This window comes from Aspergillus lentulus, assembly GCF_001445615.1.
Source record: "Aspergillus lentulus DNA, contig: Alt04, strain: IFM 54703, whole genome shotgun sequence".
Taxonomy (NCBI): Eukaryota; Fungi; Ascomycota; class Eurotiomycetes; order Eurotiales; family Aspergillaceae; genus Aspergillus; species Aspergillus lentulus.
The window spans coordinates 3234224-3259169 of NW_028322122.1; the positions used below are offsets into that span (position 1 = coordinate 3234224).

Genomic DNA, 24946 nt, shown 5'->3' on the forward strand with positions numbered 1-24946 from the left:
AGCTTGTCTGATACTATTCAAACTGGGACCTTCTGGTACCATTCTTACTAATAAGTGTGAAGATTTTGGTATCCTAACTATACTGCCTGCTCCTTCAACTGTGGGGTACTGTAGAGGTAGCTGATCTACCTCCCTGTAAACATTATATAGTACAATCCTGTCTGATCATATGTTGCTACTGTGCTAAAGGCCCAGAGGCAAAGATCTACACGTATGGCCATGTTTACCTCACCCCTGCCATTTCTACTTGATTCTAAGGGACGTACACCTTAAATAAGTTGGGACCGGTATTGATCCTAGCTTTTCAACTTTAAAGTAGCAAATTTCACATTTATGGGCTGCTCCACCTACAATGCAATGATGTCTGCAGATCAGCGAAGAAGACACTCAGTCCAGCCAGGATTTAACAATGTCTTGAATCGCATCCCACAACCACACATCATGTAATTTCGCCAGGTAGTCAAATCCATGCTCCCCATCCCGCACCACAAGTCGAAAGCGGAGAGTGGGGTCAACCTGGGCAATTTTTCTCTGTAGCAAGTAGCTCTCCTCAACAGGAGCCACAGTGTCATCCCGCCCATGGAGTATCAAGACACCACCGCGTGGAAAGCATGCTCCAGCATCGAGCCGTTCAAGCAGATAGGGAGTAATGGGGGCTGCTGGGAAAAGCTGGCCTAGCTGGCCATGTTGGCATACCGCAAACATTAACCGCAATCGATCAGCGTCGGCGGCGGCGGATACAATCTCAGGCTTTTGCGTGATTGTCTCCCGTCTCTTGGTGTTGTCTAGATGCCATCTCAGCGTATCAGGTGGAAAAGCCGGGAGGCTGAGCACAGGTCGTTCCTGGCCGCTGCTAAAGTAGGATGCTTTCGGGTTGACCATAGGATAGACGGCATTGACCGCTCTAATCTGGTCCGGGTGACTTAAAGCCATTTGCAAACTGAGATATCCCCCGGCACTGTCGCCGACAGTCATTATCCGGCTCAGATCGGCCTTCAGCGTGCCGTTTGTTTCTCGCTGTAGTAAGATGGGAAGCGACTGATGCAACCATTGCCAGTGATCTTCCACATCCTCAAGCACTTCCAGCACAGAAGACTCCGGCAACAGTCGGTAATTTGGAGAAACAATGATGGCCGAGTGTTCCAGCGCTAGTTCCAAATACCACGGGCTAAAAAAAGGAGGAAAGAGACTGTAGCCCGCGATAAGGCCGCCACCATGATAGCGAAGTAGGACTGGTCGAGGGACGGAGAGTACCTGCTGCTGAGATGGCTCGTTCAGACGCTTGGGATAGAGCACATCCACGGTAATTGTATGGCCGCTAACCGTTTTATAGCCGACGGAGATGATGGAGAATGCGTTGAACCGCGCCAAGTCGGTAGCACCCAAGGTCAAGGCTTCCATCTTGAGAGTAATCGGCAGTCTGGTTCGTATTAATTGCAAAGGCTGCGCATGAGGATTGAAGGCCTCATCCGAATGTGTACTCGACCATCAATTTCTATCACTCACTCCATATACGTCGGGGGCGGCGAACGCTAGCTGAACTTTCTCTGATATGTCAGTTCAATCTCGCATTCTCGACAGAAGAGGTAAGTCATGTGGGTCCAAGATGCGATTCGAATCGGGCAACCATTCCTTTGCAACTCTCACTTGGCGCGGGAGGGAGGTGATGTGCTCAATTACTTCTGGTGTCGGCGCCACAAACCCATATTGGAATCGCGCCAAAGTAAAATCTAGCATTGCAGAAGATAGAAGATAAGCAGACCAGTTTCTTGGACTCGTCAGACTAGCCTGAATAGGGTACTTGTCAATCCCGATAGTTGTTTATTTAGCTAGTTAGTTACGTCCGCTGATAAAGCGCAATACAAACCTCGTGCCGAAAGACCTGCTCAGAATAAAGTTAACCCACTAGTTACTCAGGGTTTGACTAGTCTTCGTGGCTAGTGGGGTCCGCTGGACAACCCACGTCGGCCCCCAACATAAGGCTAATCAAAGTTTACTAGAATCATGGAAACTCAGGAAACATTTGCATCAATAACCTGCCACAAACATCAAAAACACTGCTTTGCACTGGAAATGGACCGATGAGGTGCTCACAACTAGACAGGTTCAGCTGCCTTCCCTGTCACACATTTGCCGGTATCGTCCACCTCCATCTCTACATGCAGCAGACAACAGGCATGCACGTATCCCCAATCAACTTGACCATCAAATGTCAAGATGCCGAACTCGGGCCATAACTGTTGAGAATGCATATAGGACTTCTTTCTCATAGGACTTCGCAAGGCTTGCCGGGCTAGCGTTGCAGACCTATTATAACATTAGGAAGCGCGCCATAATAATAGAGAGAAGATTACGATCCCTAGCCGCTTACCAGACGGAACCAAGGGTCTGCCATTATCTTATGATGATACTAGGATCATGGTTTACTATCACCTGTCACTATTTTAAACAATTAGGACATATCTCTGTAAACGGTACCAATTCAAGGAACAGGGGAGATAGAACACTAGCTTTCATTTGCAATAAAATGGACTATACTAGACTGTTTGCCTGTTGCTTCAACCCGCACAAATTCAGTCCTCAACCCTAAGTTAAATTTTAATACGCAGGTGCATAGTCGGAACTCAATTAGAGCCGCTTAAGGGGAGTGGGAGGAAAACAGGCGACGAAGGTAAAGCTCCAGCATAAAACGAACTGTTAAGTTTAGGTGCGTACTTGCAATCGACGTGCCTAAACCTGCACGAGCGTACAGCACTTGGAGAAGGTTACCAGGCTGCGCGACAAATGAATATAGACAACATGGACATCTCGCCTCATGTGCGTTGCCGGTGAAGTCTGAGATCAAAGAGATGCTTTGGCAGAGTGTGCACGTCACCTCAAGTTCGAGTGACTCGGATCCCACAACCTCGCGAAATGGCCCAAATAGGAAACTTTTATAACGTGGACAAGCTATATATGCTTTCCTGTGCCCTTGTGAAGTGAAGCGACGATCATTATGTACAATGACTCCACCACGAAGTTGGCCTTACATGGGCATATGGCCAATCTCTTCCCCTTAGGGGTAAGCTATCATCCTCCTTGGGCCAAATTGCGAACTCGTTGGTCTTGTTGGATCTATGAGGTGCGGCCGGGGTCCGCGCTTCGGTGTAAGCGGACCTGTACGAAGTGGGCCAGCTACTCTTTTTATAAAGTGGGAAGGTGGCTCACGCTCATTTCTTTGGAACCCACATCTTTTTTTGTTGTGAGTTATATAAGATCATATTTTCAGAGCTCGAAAGTCTGTCTTGACATAAGTTTTCAAACCGACCCTATCCCAAGAGCTTTCTACACCGATTGAACATTCTTTTCCAGACGTCTCTTGTCTTTCAAATCATGGCCTTCAACCGTATCGCTGTCTATGGTCACCGTGGATTCGTTGGCTCTCGAGTTGTTGCCGCTCTAATTGCCTCGGGAGCTCCAATTACTGTTTTGCATCGCCCTAGCTCGGATACTTCCAATCTCCCCGAACATGTGAGAAAGATTGAAGTCGACGTTCTTGATGAAGACGCTTTGGTTGGTGCCTTGCAAGATATAGACATTGTGATGTCAGTCAGAGCTACTACGCATCTGTATCTTTTCGAGTCTATGCTAATGGAGTTCTCAGTTCTCTTGTTGGAGACGAGGGTACCGACAGACAGTATGGCTTTGTGAAAGCCATCCCTAAGACTAATGTCCGGCTTTTCTCCCCTTCGGATTTCTGTCTGCGATATTGTGAGCAGGGAATGCGCATACCCTGTATGAAGGCAAAAGCGAAAGTCGAAAGGGCTTCCAAGGATGCTGGGATTCCTACCACCGTCATCCACGTAGGAAATTTCGCTGAATTCACCTTAAGTACACAGTTAGTCGTCAACCGACCACTCGGGATGTCTATCCATAACTGACTTTCACAAATTATAGGGCGGTAGGTGTTGATTTGCAGAATAACGTATTGGTCTACACCGGCAACTCTGCTAGCGAAAAAGTCACTATGTGGTGCGTAACATTTCACCCAGAGACTCCTTCTCATCTAAATAATCCCTTTTGTCTGACTCAACTAATTCCTTGTAGCACCAAGGACTACGTAGCGGCTGCGTACGTCGACATATTTACCACCAGACCTATACCCACTATACAGGACCGGACCATCACCTTGTCAGAGCTTGCACCAACAGGCATGGAAATTGCTGCGATCATGAAAGAGAAGAACGGCAGAGACCCCTCTATTGCGACACGAAGCTTAGAGGAAGTCAATCGAACGATTGAGGATTGTATCAGCAGGGAGAGTAATCTCGCTGTCCCGGCCTATTGCCGCAAAATCTGGGGAACGGGAGAAATGATGAAGATGCTTCCCGACGATTTATGGGAAGTTAAGGACTACAGGAAAGCAAGTTTAGAGGACCTTGTCATAGGAGGAAGATTGGAAAGCTATAGAGCCCTACCCGATCATGTGTTGGAGTATCTAAAAAAGATGCTCTGAGACATGTCTACTACTAGTCTTCCGCACGACCCCACCAACCCCACCCAAGGTGGGATGGGGTTTGGGATGTTGTTGAAGTGAGAACAGATTGAAATATTGTTGGTTGACTTGAAAAATTATCTTTACATGGCGACATGCCTCACATATATATCCATCTCCAATCCCTGCTGCAAGGTTCAGCCACCGTGACACTCAACAGATATGGCTATTGGAACCCAGGTGCATCCTGGGGGACCATTGGGGTTATATACTTAACCAACAAGCCAAGTCCCTGGGACTTCATAAATTATGCAACTTCGCCTGTAATCTAGAAGTGTTTCGTTTACGATCCTCTATAGTGTGGAGCTGCCTACATCAAGGATCACGCGGCGTTTACCTTTCTCGTGACTAATGTCGGTGGAGGCAAAAACGCCAAATGAGGACGCTAATCGGATGGCTGGGATGGTTCATCGCGATCTGTCCAGAAACGGAAAGCGTGGTGGGGAAGTTCCCAAGGTACTTGTGGACACAGCCCCTAGTTCACCAAAAATTCGTTCATATAACTTAATGAATGCTATGCTATTGTCGTCATTGTCGAGTCTAGGTTGCCAATGCGGAAATCATACCTCGATCCAACATATTAACCTCTCGTCTACCTCCTGAACAGATGGCAAAACCACTCATTCGCGCCTGACCGTTGACAAAACAAAATAAATAAATAAATAAAGCCCCTGATTAAATATGCCAAACAGTGAGTCATCTGTCGAAACCCGCTTGCGGTATCTGATGCCGAGCCTCTCGGTATACACTGAAGGCAGAAACTATCAAGACTGTCTGGAATTCTATAACCATGCGCTGAAAGAGGAACCACTAGTCTGCGCGCGGCCGCGGACTGAACAAGACGTCTCATGCTTGGTTCAATTTTGCACCGAGCGGAAGATCCGCTTTGCTGTTCGCTCAGGCGGTCACGACTTTTTCGGCCGCTCCGTAGTCCACAAGGGCATTCTCATCGACATGCGCGACATGGACACGGTCAGTATCGGGTCAGACCGAGCCCACGCACGCGTTGGTGGCGGAGTGATTGCCGGCCACCTGCAGGAAACCCTTAATGCTCACGGCCTATTCACCCCTACCGGACAGGCAAAGTCCGTGGGCTATGTCTCTTGGGCATGTGGCGGAGGGTACGGGTTCTATGTTGGAACGTACGGTTTTGGGGTTGATCAGATACTTGGTGCTCGAGTGGTCTTGGCCGGGGGCCGCGTGGTTGACACCAACGAAGATTCAGAATTGCTGTGGGCACTCCGTGGCGCTGGGGCTGGCACATTCGGCATTGTCACGGAGCTTCGTGTGAGAGTATACCCAGTCCCTAAACTATACGCTGGCTTCCTAGCCTTCCCCCTGGCCGAGGCCGCAACTGTCATGGACAGGATTGAAAGGCTCTTAGATGGTGGCTTTCCCGATGAGTTCAGCGGTGATGCCATCGTCGTAAATCCTGAAATGGCTCCAACGCCGGTAGCCGAGCCCTGCTTAGTCCTCTTTTGGTGTTGGACTTCGCCCAGTGAAGACCTCGCGCCTGCGAAAAGGTTCCTTGAGCAGACGATGCAGGCCGGCAAGATTCTGGGAAACACGGTGACAGAGAGTAAGTTCTTAGGCTTCCATGATGATATGAACTCCAGTTAACTGACCTGTATCCAGCTACACCAGCCGCCTACGGCTTGGGTGATTCATCGTCGGGAACCTTCTTCCGCAGTCGAAACGTCGATCGGATGCATCAGAATGTAGGCATCATCCTCGCACGGCACCCTCCACCACATCCGCTGTCCGCTGTCATATTTCACAATAACCACGGTAAAGGTGTTCGACACCGAGTCGCCGGTACTGCTGGGGCGGCCTTTCCGAACAGATATCAACATGTCATTCTCGGCCTCCATGGCGGCACCAGGCTAGGCTGTGCTGATGAACAGGAGCTTGAAAGTGCAGCTAGATGGGTCACAAAATTGGAGGAAGCGCTTGATCAGAATGGTCTTTCATTGCCAGGAGGGTTCCCTGCATTTTGGCCCCCTAACCAGGTGGACTTAGGACGATTCTTCGGGGAGGAAAGCGCCTTGAGACTGCGGCAATTGAAGGCGCGACTAGATCCGACCAATATGTTTCATCATGCCCTGCCCGGTCTGAATGGACACTGACTTATTGTAATCGGATATCATACTCTCTTTACAAATTCCGCCTTGAAGCGGCTGTAGCCTTTATAGTGTCCTACGGGGGTAGGTAGTTATTTTGCGGGTCATTAGTAATCCACCTGTAGGGTGGCAATCCCTGGTGATCCGTCAGATTCTAACAGATAGCTCTATCTCCAATGTCACTATTGAACGCAAAGAACAGCAAAGAAAGCGAAGAGTCTATCTGACCAGACATGTACTTCCCCCGCTTACTCTTTAAACAAGTGATAGTTAGCTCTTCTTTCAGCTTGAGCACGCAGCAGGAGCACGAGAGTCTACCAAGTCGACCGCGAAACAAAAGCAAATTAGGCTGTCGAGAATGCAAGGCAAAACGGGTCAAATGCGACGAGGCCTATCCGACGTGCAAGCGGTGCCAGCGTCACGGTCTTTTCTGTTCGTCAGCCCCGCGGCTAACACAGTGGCAAGTTGAGACACCGTGGCTCTCACTGCAGCCTAAAACGCATGTCAATCCAAGGTTACTGCAGTATTGGCTGGAGAAAGTCAGCCAAGCGTCCGTTATAGACCCTGAAAATAATCCGTTCTCTTTCCCTATCTTGGAACACGTCGCCCAATCGCCCGCACTTCTCCATGCTATCCAGTCAGTCAGTGCCAGCCATGAGCTGTACTTTCCGGCCGAGACTCCCATTCTAGCCCTCGAAGAACGTGGCAAAGCCATAGCGTGCCTTCGAAAAGAGATGAATCAGATTCAAGGCGCTCCTTACACACACTTTCTCACCATAATGCTGCTGGCTCTGACGCAGGTTGCCGATTCTGACCCGAAGGATTATGGAAAACAGCATTTATTTGGTGCCCGCGCCCTGATTAACAATATGCTCCGTGACATATCTATTTCAACGATCGATAACCCTGTGGTGCGACTCTGTCTGGGAATCTATCTTTACTGGGACATGTGCAGTTCATTCTTGGTAGACCCATGTGAACCACAGGGTCTCAACTTATTTAACATGTCCCTCGCGGTACACACGATGGGAGACTGGCACCATCCAATGTACGGAACATGTAGCCGACTTCTCCTTATCATAGCAAATGTCGGACGATATTGCCGACGGATACATGATATGCCACAAAACCGCAACCCTATGCAAGAACTCATGCTGGAGGCTCAGCTTAGCACCTGGACGACGAGTCCCCCCAATGCTGACCTGGGCCACTTATATGAAGCGTTCCGCAACCACGGGCTTGTTTTCCTTTATCGATCTCGTGCACATGCACAGAGAGGTTGTCCTAAGGATCCGGATGTGACTGAAGCACAAGAGTCTTTGATCCTACAGTACGCCGAGGAGACAGTCCGCCATCTGCTACTCACTCCAGCATCCTCGTACTCCCTTAATTTTCAATCTCTCCCTCTTCTCGCAGCCGGATCCGAATTGAACGAGTCGAATTACTTCTTGCGTGATGAAGTGCGTGGCAGACTGCGAGCCATCTATTCAATGAATCGCCTTCCCACAAATCTAATGGCCCTTCAACTCGTTGAAGAACTCTGGGATGCCCGAGACAGTGGTAGCCCCTCCTTCTGGCTATCACACACGCTGCAGAAGGATTGGCGATTGCTTCTAACATGAGGCTTTACTTTGTCAAAACTTTGCTATTAGCCCTTTGGATGTACGCCCCGTATTCTTCGAGGGCTCGTGAAGCATTCTCCCAAGCAAGGCGCAGAGTGCCCTTCCCTGATAATTTCTTCTTTGCACCACTCCAGAAGGCATGTCGATTTGCTGTTGAGAATCTGCCTCCCTGCCTGTTACTTGTGCACAATAGAATTGCATCACTTTTTTGGGCTTATGTAGGCTATGTGCGAGACTGGTATAACTTTCAGCTGGGGCGTCCCCTACCGTTTCGATGGGAAATACTGTTAGGGCTAATTCAAGGGGGAAAACGAGTTCATTGCTATCCGGTTACCACTAAGTTCGGAGCATGGACGGTATTTAGAATTAAAGCATTGTAGAGACACTAACTATAAGTTAACTTTTTAATTATTAAATATACTCCTAGAGCTGCTTAACTATACTTATTAGGTCTTCAGCTATAATCTAAGGTTAAGTAGTCTATTATAAAGTTACCTAACTAATATTTAAGCTAATAGGGGTTAGTGTACTTCCTACTATATTATTTAATATTAAGAGTTAATTAGACTTCCTAAAGTGATTTATACTATATAGTGTTGAATTTATTATACCCTGGGATCTATCTCTTAGATTTTAATCTACTAATATATATATAGGACTATTTATATGCTATTAATATCTATATAAGTAATAACTTTAATATAGAAATATAGATAGCCTTATGGTCTAACTACTATAAGGTGTAAAACCTAGTTATAGATAGTATTTTTTCTATTTATATACTTAAAGACTTTAAGGCTAAGTCCCTAGTAAAAAAGAAAAAGCTCTTTATATCTAGTGAATTTAAAGAATAGCTCTCCTAATCATTAGGTATATATTCTATAATTATATATAAAAATATATTCATTAGTCTAGAGAATTGTTACAGCACTGACACAGCCGCACTAGCGCAAGGCAGATGTGACAGGCAGAAACCCAAGGATTAATGATCACTAGTTAATCCTGGAGTGATCAGGGTGTAATCCAGAGGAATACTTAATCTAGATAGGTTTCTACAGAAAAATAGTTTAGTAGTTACTTACTAAACATCTTTGCTGTAATCACGCAAATTATATAATATAGTAGATGGGTATACAACATAGCTAATATATTAGTATTATGGATATCTACTAATATACCATCCTACTATCTACTAACCATACTAACTGGAGGAACTCTAGATATATAAGGATACTTATTTATACTATATCTAGCACTCTTAGTTTAGTTCCTTATATTTAATATAAATTATTTACTTAAGTATAAGATTACTAGTCTAATTTATTAGTTACTCTTTACTATTAAGTATATATACTTAATAGGCCTTGCTTCTATCTCTACTATTATTATTCTTATATTACCTTTAGATTATCCTTGATCCTATTTAGATTATTATATTATTGCATCATCAAGGCTACCTAGTTAGTAGGCCTTAGGTAGGTATTAGATATAGTCTAGGGACTATATTACCCTATTCCTAAAGTAGTTAACTAGCAGAGAATAGCAGAGATAGATCCCAGGGTATAATAAATTAAATGCTATATAGTATAAATTACTTTAGGAAGTTTAATTAACTCTTAATATTAAATACTATAGCAGGGAATGTGCTATAAACCCCTACTAGCTTAAATATTAGTTAGGTGCCTGCTATATAATAGCCATAGTCTTTAATAGAAGAACTAAGGGGCATGGTTGAGCAGCTCTAGGAGTATATCTAATAACTAGAAGGTTAACTAGTAGCTAAGTCTATTAAAGTTAGACTACCTAAATTATTTAATGGAAATAGGTCTAAGCTATAAGCATTCCTTATATAGCTAGATATATATATCTATATAAATAGGGAAAGACTCACCACTAAGGTAGAAAGGGTCTTACTTATAGTAACCTATCTAACTAGACTAGTATTTAATTAGTTTAAACTGTTTATTAGGGATTACTAAGAATATAAAGAGGATAATTAAGCCCCTAAGACTAATAAAATATTCACTAGCTATAATACTTTTAAGAAGTAATTAGAGGATACTTTTAGTAATATTAATAAAGAAAGGAATGCTGAGCGATAGTTATAGTAACTTAAGTAAATAAGATCTATAGGGGAATATATATTAAAATTCTAATAGATTATATTCTACCTAAACTAGGACAAGGATATAAATATTATATAATTTAAAGAGGGCTTAAAGCTAGAAATCTAGGAGAAGTTAATCTAGATAGAGTAACTAGATAAGCTTAATAAAATAATTATATAGGTAGTTAAGATTAATAATAAACTATAAGACTTCTATATACACAGACAGGAATAAAGCAACTGGAATAGCTTTAGTAATAGATATATTATAAACTATTAACTAAATAATAGGAGGCTAGCTTAGCCATAGAGCTAAGGATATATAGATCCTTATAGGCTAAGACTAATAGAGTTAGATGCAACTTAATAAATAGCACTCTCTAATAAGGAGAGAGAATAGTGGAGAAAAGAAAAGTTATACTTCTAGTACAGGAAGCTAGGATATATATTAAATACCTATAAGTAGCAACCCTAGAAGGGTAAATAGAATAGAAAAAAGCAGCTATATATAATAAAAGAACTTAGTACTATAACTAGTAGAGAGGGTTATAACACTACAGGAATTATTAAAATTAATAAATAACTTAAAAAACTATACTAGGAATATATAAGTTTAAGTAATAAAGAAATTAAAGTTAAGCTTAAAAAAGAAGCCTCTACTAACTATAAAAGTATAAATAATGATTAGCCTGCTAAAGACTTAAATATTCTTATAGCTACTAATCAGAAATTACTAAACAGCAATGCAGACAGTCTTATTAACTAGGAAAATATAATATTAGGAGGACTTATTTAATAATGAATAATACTTACTAGTAAAATATATTAGACTATTAGTTCTAATAAAAAGAAAACTAACTAGGAAGAGCTAGATCAAGAGGATTTTCCTGTAATAGATTAGGCTACTATTAACTAACCTATTAATCTACTTAATAAAGAGTATAGAACTTAGTAGGTAGGCCTTAATCCTAATAAGAAGCAGCCTTATAAGATTCCTAAAACACCCTATAAATAATCCTTATAAAATAATAATGAAGCAGATTAATACACTATATAGCTATAATAGCTAGATAGAAAGTAGTTAGTAGAACTAGAAGTATACTAACTAAATAAAAGAATCCTTAAAAAGGTTAAGCAAGGAGTAAAAGGATGTATATATCAAAACTTAGGATATTAGACTTAGGTTAAACCTTAGGAATAATATATAACCCACTGCAGTTGACATATAGTATATTATTAAAAATATAGGAAATGGAATTAAGAGTATTATATAGAACTTTAAGAAGTTTTATAAAAGAAACTACTAAGACTAGTCTATAGGTTATATAATTATAACTAGTACCTATATTAATACTTTTAAGTATATTCTAGATATAAAAGCATATCCTAGATTATATACTATAGTAATAATTATAGCATCCACCATGATAATAAGTATATAGTGGAATTTTGGCTAGAAATACTAGAAATTATGAAATAGAATAATACTTATCTATACTGGAAGCTTAAATACTCTTATAAAGGATATAGAAGATATCTAGAATATAATCTAATATACTAGATAGCATGCTTTAAAGAGTAATGTATTATATATTATAATAGGAAGCTAGAGGGAGGATATTTCCCTATACTACTATAAAATATTAGGATACTATGATGGGAGACCTAATACCTTATAGTAATAAAGGTATAATATATTAAGCATCTAAAGCTAGATGTATACATCCTTAATTAACTAGCTAGGGTAATAGTTAATTTAGAGGTAACTAGAAATTATATATACCCAGAATTTATAAAGAAACTAGGACTGCTAGGGAAAATAAAAGTAGTACCTAAACTAATTATAGGTCTGAATAGAGAGAATTTAGGGACTCTTATAATTATAACTAAGTTAGGACCAGTTCTAATAGTTATATTAGGATATATTAAATATCTAAACTTTGATATTATACTAATAGGATAGTATAATATAGTGTTAGGGATTCTATAGCTTAGGGATTATAACCTAGTAATTAACTAGAATATAAATTAAATCTAGTTTAAATATAAATGCCCATAACAGGACTGGAGTTAAGGGGAAACTAAGGCCTTATAGTATATTAATATAAAAGGGAAGAATAATAATGCTAAATAGTTAAAGGGTAAACTAAAAAGAGTAGTAACTAGCTAGAAGATAATAGTAGTACTAATAGTAATAAAACTATTGCAGAGGATTATAATAATAGAACTACTAGAATAGGCACCAGAGCAAGACAGTAATTATGCTAATATTATAATACCAGAAAGTAATAGAGAGGATATCTAGGGACCAGAACCTGGAATAAATAATCTAAGGAAAAGTAATCCTAGGAATAGTATTCCTAGGAATACTTTTATCCCAGAACCCTACTTATTCTTAGTAATAATAAATTAGGACCAGGGTGATCCTAAGGAGATTAGTCCTAGGAATACTAAATCTAGGAATAACTAATTAGGGAATAAATTAAAACTAGAACTAGTTCTACCCTAGGAATATTCAAAATTTAAAAATTTGTTTAAATAACCTAAATAGTATATCCTACTAGAATATAGTAAACATGACCACAAAATTCCTCTTAAGGAAGGAATAACACTAATATATAAGAAGATATACTAGATATTAGAAAAAGAGCTTCAAGCACTTAAGGAATATATTAATAAATAACTCTAGGTAGGAAAGATATAACTATTAAACTCACCAGCAGGGCACAGAGTATTATTTATATAGAAAAAGGATGGAAGCCTATAACTATATATAGACTATAGACTATTAAATATAATTATAATTAAGGATCACTATCCACTTCTATTAATCTATGAAATCTAAGATTAAATTTAAGGAGCTAAATGGTTCACAAAGCTAGATATTACTAATATATATAATTATATTCACATCACAAAAGGCAAAGAATGGAAAATAGTATTTAGAATAAAATTTAGCTACTATAAATATCTAGTTATGCTATTTAGGCTCACTAATGCACTAGCATCTTTTGAAAGGTTTATTAAAGAGGTACTATGCAAATACCTATATCTCTTTATAATAGTCTACTTAGATAATATCTTAATCTTCTTAATAATACTAGAGGAATATATTAAGTATATCTCTAAGGTACTATAAGAACTCCAGGGGGTAAAAATTAAACTAAAATTAAAAAAGTATAAATTCCACATCTAAGAGACTAAGTTCTTAGGACATTAGATATCCACTAAAGGAATCTATATAGACTAAAATAAAGTAAATATAATTCTTAAATAGCCACAGCCAGAAAATGTCAAATATATTCAATAGTTTATTAGACTTATTAATTACTATTAATAATTTATTAGAGGCTATACTAAAGTTATATATTTACTTTTTATACTACTTAAGAAGGAAAAAGAGTTTAGATAGAATAAAGGATATAATAAAGTCTTTAAAGAAATTAAGTAATAAATTACTAGTACACTAATTCTAGTATAATATAACCTAGATAAGGAAATAATAATAGAAACTAATGTATTAGATTATATAATTAGAATAAGAATAACTTAACTAGGAGATAATAGAAGACTATAACTAGTTATATTTCACTTAAGAAAGTTGATCTAAGTAGAACTTAACTATAATATCTATAATAAAGAACTACTAGCTATAGTAGTAGCTTTTAAAGTTTAGAGAGTCTATCTAGAAGGAGTAAAACACACTATTATTATAAAAATAGATTATAAGAACCTTATATTCTTTATAACTATAAAAGAATTAATAAGAAGATAAGCTAGATGGGCTAAGACACTCTTATAATTTAACTTTAAAATTATCTACTGTAAGGGAATGAAGAATAGATAAGCTAATATACTTAGCTAATAGCTAGATTATAAACTTTAAGGGAAAACTATTAAGCTAGTAATCTTAAAATAGTAAGAGGATAGGTTATTAATATATAACTACTACACTCTTATAGCAACTATTAAGCTGCAAGAGGACCTACTTATTTAGAAAATTATCAAAGTAATAAAAAAAGATAAAATTATTTAGGAAATGCTTAAGAATTTAGCAGAAAATAAATATATAACTACTAATAAGTAAGGGTTGATATACCTACAAGGACTCATCTATATACCTAAGTATATAAGAAGTAAGATTATTACTAGGCACCATAACAACCCAATATATAGTTATATAGGAACTAAAAAAATAGCTAAAGCTATTTTAAGGAATTATTACTTTTTAAATATAAGAAGGAAGGTACAGGGATATATTTACTAATATAAGACTTATATCTAAGATAAGCCTGCTAGGCACTAGCTATACAGTAAGATATAATTACCAGAGACACTAAAAAAACTATAGGAATGGATTACTATTAACTTTATTAGACTATTACTAGAGTTAAAAGGGTATAATTACCTAATAATAGTTACTAATAGACTTATAAAATTCATCTATTTAATTCTAATAATGATAATAATAATAGTATTATAGTTAGCAAGCCTACTTATAGGGCATATAATTATTAATTATAGAATACTGCAGTATATTATATTAGATAGAGATAAACTATTTATATTAAAATTTTAGTAATTATTAATAGACTTAATAGGAATTAAGTAAAGACTTATAACTATATATTATCTGCAAGCTAATAGATAAATAGAATAAACTAACTAAATAGTTAAGCAGTACTTATAATACTATATAAATTACTAGTAAGATAATTAGGTAGTTTACCTACTAATAGTATAGTTTATATATAATAATGCCATTCACTTAATAATAGAGGAAATACCTTTCTTTACTAACTATAGATATAACCCTATATTAATTAGTAAACTATAGAATAAAGTACCTACAGCAGAAGAAGCTATAGATTTAGTGGATACTATTAATTATTTAAGGACTTAACTTTTAAGGGATATTAAATTTATAAACCTTAAAATAGTAATTTACTATAATAAGAAGTACAGGAGTGCTCTAGAACTAAAAAGGGGGGAGAAAGTTTACCTACTCTATTAAAATATTAAAATAAAATAATTAAGTCAGAAGCTAGACCACTAGAAAATTAGACTATTTATTATTAAAGAAAAATTAGGACTAGTTAACTATAAACTATAACTACTAAAAAGTATATTAAAAATTTATCTAGTATTTTATATCTTATTATTAGAACCAGCACTAAAGAAAGTAAAAATTACTAAAAATATAGAAATTAATAATAACACTAAATAAGAGTATAAAGTTAAGAAAATCTTAAACTATAAGTAAGTTAGCAGAAAACTATACTACCTTATAAAGTAGAAAGGTTATAATACCTTAGAAAATATATAGGAGCCTATTAAGAACCTAATAGGCTACTACTAACTTATTTAATAGTACTGTTTAAAGGGAAATTAAAGTTCTCTTAGAAGGAGGGGGGCATCTGATTAATCTCTATTATTATCTAATTAAAATTAGGATTCTTAGAAGTTGCAGCTAGCTGTTTAATTTTAGCTGTAGGATTAGGCTACTTAGAAGACTTCTTTTTATCTAGGATCCACAATAATTTAGTATTATATTCTAATATTTTAAAACCATATTCTTTAAGAAACTTTTATTACTTTTAAAGTTGTAAATAATAAGCTAAGGACTCAGTAACCTTCTATTATTTTTCTATTAACTTCTTTTAAATCTTTTCTAAATACTCTTGCAACTGTTAAAGCTTAGGATAAAGAAGCTCTAATTTATTATTAATTATAGAAAGTTTAGAAGTGATCTTCTTCTTAGCACTCTTTAGGATATTCTATTCTTTTATAATATAGAAGTCCTTCTTATAAGTATAACCCTAGCAGGTACACAAAGCACACTTTAAATATTTATAAGTTTAATCTATTATATAAACCTTACTATATAACACACAAGAATCACAGGGAAAAGAAGGGATGAAACTATTATTAATAATATACTTAGCTTAATAGATATAACCAGTAACTTAATCACACTTATAAGGGAGTTTAGGAGTAGGAATACCTTTAGGAATAGAGTTAGTATAATACTTTAGCATAATAAGTAAGCATAGTTAAAGAAATAAGAATATACCTACCTGGGAAAGCGCCGCCTTTTAAATTAAGTTTTAAGGATGAAATACTAGGAGAGGGGGAGGTAATGTTATAGCACTAATATAGCTATACTAGTATAAGGTGGATATAACAGGCAGAAACCTAAGGATTAATAATTACTAGTTAATCCTAGAGTGATTAGGGTGTGATCTAGAGGAATGCTTAATCTAGATAGGTTTCTATAGAAAAATAGTTTAGTAGTTACTTACTAAATATCTTTACTGCAATCACGCGAATTACATGATATAGTAGATGGGTATATAATATAGCTAATATATTAGTATTATGGATATCTACTAATATACTATCCTACCATCTACTAACCATACCAACTAGAGGAACTCTGGATATATAAGGATACTTATTTATACTATATCTAGCACTCTTAGTTTAGTTCCTTATATTTAATATAAATTATTTACTTAAGTATAAGATCACTAGTCTGATTTATTAGTTACTCTTTACTATTAAGTATATATACTTAATAGGCCTTGCTTCTATCTCTACTATTATTATTCTTATATTACCTTTGGATTATCCTTGATCCTATCTAGATTATTATATTATTGCATCATCAAGGCTACCTGGTTAGTAGGCCTTAGGTAGGTATCAGATATAGTCCAGGGACTATATCACCCCGTTCCCAAAGTAGTTGACTAGCAGAGAACAGCAGAGACGGATCCCAGGGTGTGACAAGAATATATTACCTATCTAGAGCACTTATAGCACTTAGGGCAGGCATGACCTACCTAGGCCTAAATCAGGTGTTTTAGTTAGAGGAATAAATAATATATTATATACTAAGTATTCTGCTACTAGCACATAGCCACAACCTTTCCTCTGTCTGAAAAAATACTAAAATAAGCCTAGTATAGCCCTGTATTTGCGCTGCTGGTGCCTGATCTTAAAGCCTATAATATCTCTTTGAGCTAGAACACTCTTATGTAAATATGGCATTGTGGTACAGGTATTGCAGTGCATATTAGAAAGGCCCTATTAGGATACAGAGATAAACTGCATATTAAATAGCATACAGCCACAGTATAAAGGATGTGACAGCTCTATGTATATAAAACTTAGATTATGTTGATCATCTAGATCAGGCCGATCTTGGATCTGAAAATGACCAGGATGGCGATGATATAATTTCATTCCTGACAATGAGAGGTTCACTGTCGAGTCTTTGATTGCCCCCTACTACACTGTTACCAAGATCTGGAGCCGCGATATTTCATCACTGCAAAGCGCCCCCTAATATTGGCTGGCTTCTGCTGAACGCCCAATTCTCCTCAAGTAAACTTGGTTCCAAAGGATATACAATCCTTCCAATCTCATCAAGCCTCGGGTTTAAGAATTTTTTCCTACACAACCCCCCGCGATTGGAAAGATCACCTCACCAGCTATAAAATGCCCTTTCAGGATGACTCTCCACTTCAAGCCAATAGATCGTCTGTGCAACTCCAAGACTTCAGTCTAGATGATGGAGATGGCGTGCTCCAACCTATACTGACCAATAACATCATCTTAAATAGAACCCCAACAGGGCCAACACAACGTACTCAACTTAGAGACAATCCAACTCCTGACTCTCTAATCTCATTAGCCAGTGAGAATATTGCGCTGAATTCAAAGCAAATGATTATGATGCATAAGTTACTATCTGAGATTCTTGCGTGGATTGATCATCCGTATGACTCTTCACTAAGCAACTCCTTCTTTGCATAACGGGCGAAGGTGGCACAGGTAAAACACAAATACCTCGCCCTTGAAACGACCCCTAGATTTTCTTGGTCGAAAACATGAGATCATCCTAGGTGCTGCTGCAGACACTTGGGTGGGAATACATATCACACTACCCTGGGTATCAATCTTTCCTATAAAGCAGCAGTCAGCACCCACATTAGAGAACTCTGGGCATGAAAGGCTATCCTGGTCATTAACAAAATGAGTATCATTAATCTCAAAATGTTAAGTATTATTATTGACCAAAGCAAAGTTGCTCGATCACTCCCCAGATCCTCTCCTAACCTTTTTGGTGGCCCTCCGATTGTGATTCTCATGGGTGATTTCTTTCAATTTCCTCCAAAAACATCATCATTCTAGATGAGCAAGTGAGACAGTTGGAGGGTCCCTCATTTTGTGACTTCCTGACGCGCATAAGACGTGCAACACTAACTGAAGAAGACACTACACACCTTAACTCCAGAGCCATCCGCTCACTTACAAACCCTGTTTCAGAAGTGTTACTGTCATAGTTAAATTAAACGCCCTTCAGCATCCAGTTAATTGCATCTGTATCAAGCATTTTGCTCCAAAAAGGACTCAGAAATTCCACCTATTCACTGCTGTTCACTCAAGAACCAAGTCAACTGGTCCTACAAATCCTTTCGACTGCAAGCTCATGAGTTGCTTCTCTAACCTAATCACAACGCCCAGATTCCATTTCCCAGCCTTCTTTTCTATACCCAAGATATGCCATCCGTTCTTCTTACAAACACCTGCACCCCACTCGGCCAAGTAAATGGTGCTACAGGCACCATAGTAGATGTTCTTCTTAATCAAGCTGGAAAGTCTTCACTCCACCTTCAAACCTCATACCTAGCTAATTCCTGCAGCTTAACTCTTTGATATAGATGACCTTAACATCTTCTGCATTAGACCACCTGCATCCGTTCTATTCAAAGCAGATAGACCATTGGCTGCTAATTTTGATCAACTTCCAACGTCCATAATGCCCATATTTCCTATCGAGCATTATCTCTGTTAAAATTTTTCAGTGAGAAGGATGCAAATACTAATCTGCCCAGTTTTTTGCCTCACTGATTATAAAGTGCAAGATTCATCTCTTTCTGCCGTAATCCTGATCTAAAAAATATTTCAGCCCGCTGAGGGCAAGATCCTCATGGGAAATACTGCTCACTTTACATTCAGCTTTCCAGACTGCGATCCTTTCGAGGCCTCTATTTACTCCAAAAGATCACAACTGACGATCTTCGCTTCTCACCGGACCCAGATCTACTTGTGGAGATGAAGAGGTTGCACAATCTACAGGAAAGAACACTCGCTGCCTGGGGTCTTTCCCTCTGATTCGTCTGTCCTTGTTTTCATAATCAATAATCCCTATACACGTACTGCTTAACATTGCCACGACTTTCTACATTTTTTTCCACTATTGCCACGTGCCATGTCGTTTCAGGGCATACAGCGTGCATCAGCACGCGTCCCCCAGGAAACCCGACTGCGACAGGTGCACCCATAACAGAGAGCGATTTCCATGTAGAAAGGCTATTTCCACGCGCGTTTCTCTCTCGTCAGTGCCTCTTCACCTTTCATCCCTAGTATATGTTGGCAGTTACTTGTTGCAGTTTCTATGGCACGACTCTCGTTCTTCATTAGGGCCCTTTTGTGCTGTCAGAAAAAAATAATCTGGATCGTTTCTTCCATGGCTTTTGTCCCTAGTCCCCCCAATCATCCCCCTGAATAGCCTTATAATATATGCCCAATATCCCTGCCAAGGTAGAAATGATTCGTTGTATTAGCGTCAATGCAACCCCAGTTCACAATCACACCAGCCCTAAAATGGTATTAACTGTCCCACACGGTGCTAGTCGGATCAACAGATCAACTAGGTTTAACGCCTGGCTGAAAGATAAAGGAAAGAGAGGGCAAGCCTAGAATAGAGTTTTAAAAAGCGGGACAGCCCAATGGATTTTATTATGAGCACTCCTTGGCAAGCGAAGTCAAAGTTTTTAACTCCTACTTACATGTAATGTATATTTTATGTAGTCGACAACACTATTACGGTTAAATTTTCAATGAGCTGATACTGAAAATGGCTACGGACTGGAAAGCGGGCTATCGCAGGCTTGTTCATTTCATCCCCTGTTACTGATGCTTGAGTTCTGAGGTCTTCCAGTATATAACTACCCGTCTTTCCGAATGTGTGCCTGCGACTTCCGTAAACAGAGGTCTTCTTCCTTGTGGCACAAAGTAGGCCACTGGTCAACATTCAGCTAGCAATCCCACCAAGCCTGTAAACTTAATATATCTTTCAAGCTACTCGAATGGTGCTGCGACGTGATATTGAACCCAATTGATTGACGCAGCATGAGTTTATAGTGGGAGTGGCTGGAGGTCTGTGTTTTGCGATCTTGTGCTCTCAGGATTCAGCTAATGGGGCCTAAATCTAGGCTAATCTGGGATAAAGATATGCTGCAGGTACGTGGTTGGCAGATACTAGTCAGTCATCCTACCTAAGTGGACTTGGCTTGTTGGAGTTCAGTGGAGGTGTTTCAGGGTATTGGATTGTGTATATGCAGTTAAAGGCCCTTCTGGTTCTGGTATGACGGTATATCTGCTATGGAATAGTGAAGATGACTTTAAACCTAATGGAATAAACTCCATTCGCACGGGACTGGAAGGTACCAGGCTGGGTAGGTTGGAGAAATGGAAATTTAAAATGGGCAGGAAGGGAAGAGGGATGCTTTAGGAGTAGTATCCAGACTTCAGAACTTTTTGTTCTTGAATTCATATCTGAACCAAACCCAATCTACCTCCACTTATGCCTGAAGCAGGCTCTTGTACGCGTTGGGGAAGTGGTGCATATTCTTCTTGATCAGACCATAGCCATGCAGGAACTGATTGTGGGCACTATCCTGCTTTAGATTCCCCTTCTGGTGTAGCTGGATGTACTCCTTATAGTGGACAGGGGGTGAAGCCCTAATTCTTGGAGATAATGATCTTTTAGCGGCTGGGGAACTTGTACATAGCATGTTGGAGAGCGTTAATGGCGGTGGCACGGTGGGCGTCTTGGGTGCGGATGGACAGAATGATTTGGCTAATATCTATACAGGCAACAGTACCCTGGGGCTTACTGAAGGCACTATACATACCTGTCTGCAGATGATTGGCACCGGCGCATGACAGCATTTTGTTGATACGGATGACATGAAAGGGGTGAATATGTATATGCATGTGGAAACCTTCCTTACTGGCTACCTTCACAAGGTACCTAAATGTGGAAGGTTGGAGTCTGAGGCCTGAAATGGAAGGGCGTTAATAATCTTGATGGTTGTAGTTAAGCAATTAAATGAAGAGCAGAAGGGAGGAGGCAGGGGAGAGTGTACTTGTTAGCACAAATACAGGCAGCCTCGAGGGCCTTGGATGATAGCTGCTCATATTCGTTGGAGACCATATGCACACAGGTGGGGAAGTCGTTAACACTGGCCTTCTTACGGCCTAAATTGAAGATGCGGATCTTAGGGTTGGGAACACCACGGTTGAAGCGCGATTTGGGGTACGGCTAGAGGTGAAGGCTAGGATGTCATTGAACTAATCTTTGCTAAACCATCCAGAGTTTCATGATTCTTAAATTTTGAGAAGCTCGAAAATATTCCAGTAATCAAGTCAAGTTCCAGAAACAAATGTTTCCATGCATGCAAAACCTCCCCGGCGCTCTCGTTAATGATCGCGATGGGTTTTGCCTCCTGTGCCTGTTCTCCACAACCGAGCCTCCGCACATCAAAAAATCATCGGATAGCTCAAAATAACGCACCTTATTCTTGCAGTAGCGGTAGCAGCGGGAGGGACGGCGAGTCGTAATGTGAGTTGGAATTGTCTAAATTCCGTTCCTGCGAACTGGGTGTTGGATGTCGTCGAAATGGGCGGTTTACGGATTGTTGGAGCTCCAAGATGGGCGTGTACTGTAATTGTGAGAGTTGGAAGGCGCACTATGTTCCTCATGGCTTTTCTAACCTACCCCTAGTTAACTTATATAGTTGACTACGGCGGGATGCTAACGCAAAGGACGGGGGAGAATCCTGGCAGGATTTGCCAGCAGGTCACATTATGGCAGCTGCATAAACTACATCACTTTCCACACTGGCACACTATTAATCTTTTTGAAGGCTCCATAATCTCAAAAAGTTCGCGTATCATGCAAATCCGTATTCAACTAAACGTATACTTACTTCTAATCCATCGACAACCGACGTACTGCTTAGTCGTACCCCGACGTCGCGTTTTGGGCCGATTTTTCAGATGTGAAAAGCCTCGTTCGCATACTCCGTATTTTCCTACAAAGCGCCTACCTCTTCAGTCGCACAGCATAGTTTGTCAGCGGCGACTCGGTGACTCTGATATGCCGTCCTCGGCATATTCGCCTCCGAGTTCCGTCCTTACGTAATGGCACTACCATAACTAATATGAAAGTCGGGAAGCACACTGCGTTCCTATTGGATGGCTAATTTCTGATATAAAAGCTTATACGTCGCGGCGCTAAACCAGAAAGGGAAGAGGGAGAATCCTAACACATAAATAGCTATGATTCAACTACCGCCGTGACAGATCATCAGATTGGTCATGATTTGTCATTTTGCTTTCTCTTGTCAGCTTGATTTGTAATTCGCGGATAGGCCTAAAACTGAAACCCAAATTCAGCGGCACACCGTTTTGGGATAGGGGGCAGGCAGGTAACTTTCTGTGAATGTCGTGCGGAGGACTCACGAACTCAACTATAAGAACAGGTCTTTCAGCATGAATGGATACGCCTAGAACTTCAGTCTTCTAACAAGTTCTTCAGAACAGCTATCTCATCACCAGCTCTATTGTGCCGTTACTACTAAGTAGCATCAAACTCTCGAAAATGTCGGGCAAGAAAATCATTGCTGTTATCGGAGCCACTGGCGCCCAAGGGGGTAGCGTTGTTGATGTCTTCCTCAATGACCCTTCCCTGAACCAAGAGTGGACAGTTCGCGCAGTGACTCGAGATCCATCTAAAGACAAGGCGAAGAAGTTGAAGGAACGGGGTGTGGACGTGGTTGCTGTAAGTGTTCTCGATGGCGGATATGTGGACATCTCTGCACTTACTGACCAACTAGGAAGGCTGACTTGAATGACAAAGCCTCGGTTGTGAAGGCGTTTACTGGAGCCACTGCAGCATTTGCTGTCACCAACTACTGGGAGATCATGAGCATTGATACTGAAATCCAACAGGGTCGGAACCTTGTTGATGCTGCGAAGGTTGTTTCCCTACTACTACCATTCTGTGAGGAAAGTGCTCTAATGCCATAGTAGGAATCTGCTGTCTCTCACTTCGTCTGGAGCTCTCTGCCCAATGTTAAGAAGCGTAAGGATCCGCAAGTAATCATCTGGCTTATATAAAAGCCGGCTAACGCGAGAGAACCTCCAGTGACGCATGGGAAACTTGCCCACGTCTATCAGTTTGACGGCAAGGCTGAGATTGAGGAATATGCTAGACAAGTTGGCATTCCGGCCACGTTCTTCCTACCGGGGATGTATATGCAGTCTGTTGTTAGTGGTGGTTTTAGACAGACCCCACCTGCAAACGCCTGGGTATTTGCACTCCCGATGCCTGAAACTGCACCTATTCCCTTGTTTGACGTTCAGAACACGGGAATCTGGGTCAAGGCAATTGTACGAAAGCGAGACCAGCTGCTGGGGAAGCGGATACTCGGTGCTACGAAGTATACGACTCCCAAGGAAGTAGTCGACGGGTTTAAGCAGGCCTTCCCAGAGGCTGGCAAGACAGCCAGCTTCTTCAGTCTGCCGCATGAAATGTTCCTCCAGGGGGTTAAAGACTCGATGGGGTTGCCGGACTGGGCAGCGGAAGCGATCTTAGAGATGATGCGCCTTGTTAGTGAGGGCGGATACTTTGGTTTTGAGCCGTTGGACGAGAGTCTTGCGGTGCTGGAGGACAAACCGACCGCGTGGGTGGATTTCCTAAAGAAGAACGAGGCTTTCAAGGATCTCAAATAGAGGACGTGGAGAATAGTGCTATTATATTATCAACAGAGAAGAGGTTGAGACTAGTCCTTGAACCGAAATGTAGGACATCTGCTAGATGATCTAGCTCCGGTGATATCCTGTGGAGCCGTAGCTTGATCTAGGGTCCTAAAGATGATGGCGTGATGATGATGCGTCTTGTAATGTAGCTCGCTCTAAATACATGCTAGGCACTATGCGGGGTTGCTCGCCGATAGTTTTAAGGTGCTTGTTAGCCCACCAAGAGACTGTTCTATGGGGCTCGTGGGGTGACCCTGACCTCTTGCCCTGGATATATGCATAAGGCAAGGGATGTTGGGATGAGGGATAGGATCTAGGAGGAGCGATAGCATAAGCCAGCAACTGAGTGATTGAAGATACTGTCTGAAATAACCCCTGAGCAGAAGTGTGCTATACACACTTCCCGAAGATCCACTATACCGTGTGAGGCTAGTGCGTCTCAGGGATGAACTATTATCTAAAAGGCCTCAGCGTCATTGACGACTGCTGACACCTCAACAAAGGAAATGCAGGGTATACAAATACAGTACACATAGGAAATTAAAGATTAAGATATGTATATACTAGTGCTAACGGAACCAATTGAACAAGTTGATTGAAGAACTATCCTGGGGATCGCTGTTGAGAGCGTCTTGCAGCCTAAGAGGCTAGTATTAGCGTGTTACAA

At 40.1% G+C, this 24946-nt stretch overlaps 5 protein-coding genes across 5 annotated transcripts; 4 read left to right on the forward strand and 1 right to left on the reverse strand.

Moving 5' to 3' along the window:
* Positions 1-387: 387 nt before the first annotated feature.
* Positions 388-1401, reverse strand: ALT_2339 (putative carboxylesterase 4; the record flags this gene model as incomplete). Its single annotated transcript, XM_033563962.2, has 1 exon — positions 388-1401. The coding sequence occupies one exon, from the start codon at positions 1399-1401 to the stop codon at positions 388-390; it is 1014 nt and encodes a 337-aa protein (XP_033419853.2).
* A 1971-nt stretch (positions 1402-3372) lies between these two features.
* ALT_2340 (isoflavone reductase) lies at positions 3373-4495 on the forward strand (the record flags this gene model as incomplete). The annotated part of the gene is made up of 4 exons (XM_033563963.2): positions 3373-3584; positions 3644-3877; positions 3937-4011; positions 4087-4495. The coding sequence occupies 4 exons, from the start codon at positions 3373-3375 to the stop codon at positions 4493-4495; spliced, it is 930 nt and encodes a 309-aa protein (XP_033419854.2).
* Positions 4496-5215: 720 nt separating this feature from the next.
* On the forward strand, positions 5216-6660 carry ALT_2341 (FAD-binding oxidoreductase; the record flags this gene model as incomplete). The annotated part of the gene is made up of 2 exons (XM_033563964.2): positions 5216-6113; positions 6170-6660. 2 exons carry the CDS (start codon positions 5216-5218, stop codon positions 6658-6660), a joined length of 1389 nt encoding a protein of 462 aa, XP_033419855.2.
* Positions 6661-6887: 227 nt separating this feature from the next.
* Positions 6888-8276, forward strand: ALT_2342 (Zn(II)2Cys6 transcription factor; the record flags this gene model as incomplete). Its single annotated transcript, XM_033563965.2, has 1 exon — positions 6888-8276. The coding sequence occupies one exon, from the start codon at positions 6888-6890 to the stop codon at positions 8274-8276; it is 1389 nt and encodes a 462-aa protein (XP_033419856.2).
* Positions 8277-23119: 14843 nt separating this feature from the next.
* ALT_2343 (NmrA/HSCARG family protein) lies at positions 23120-24252 on the forward strand (the record flags this gene model as incomplete). Its single annotated transcript, XM_033563966.2, has 4 exons — positions 23120-23299; positions 23359-23496; positions 23551-23602; positions 23666-24252. 4 exons carry the CDS (start codon positions 23120-23122, stop codon positions 24250-24252), a joined length of 957 nt encoding a protein of 318 aa, XP_033419857.2.
* Positions 24253-24946: the final 694 nt, after the last annotated feature.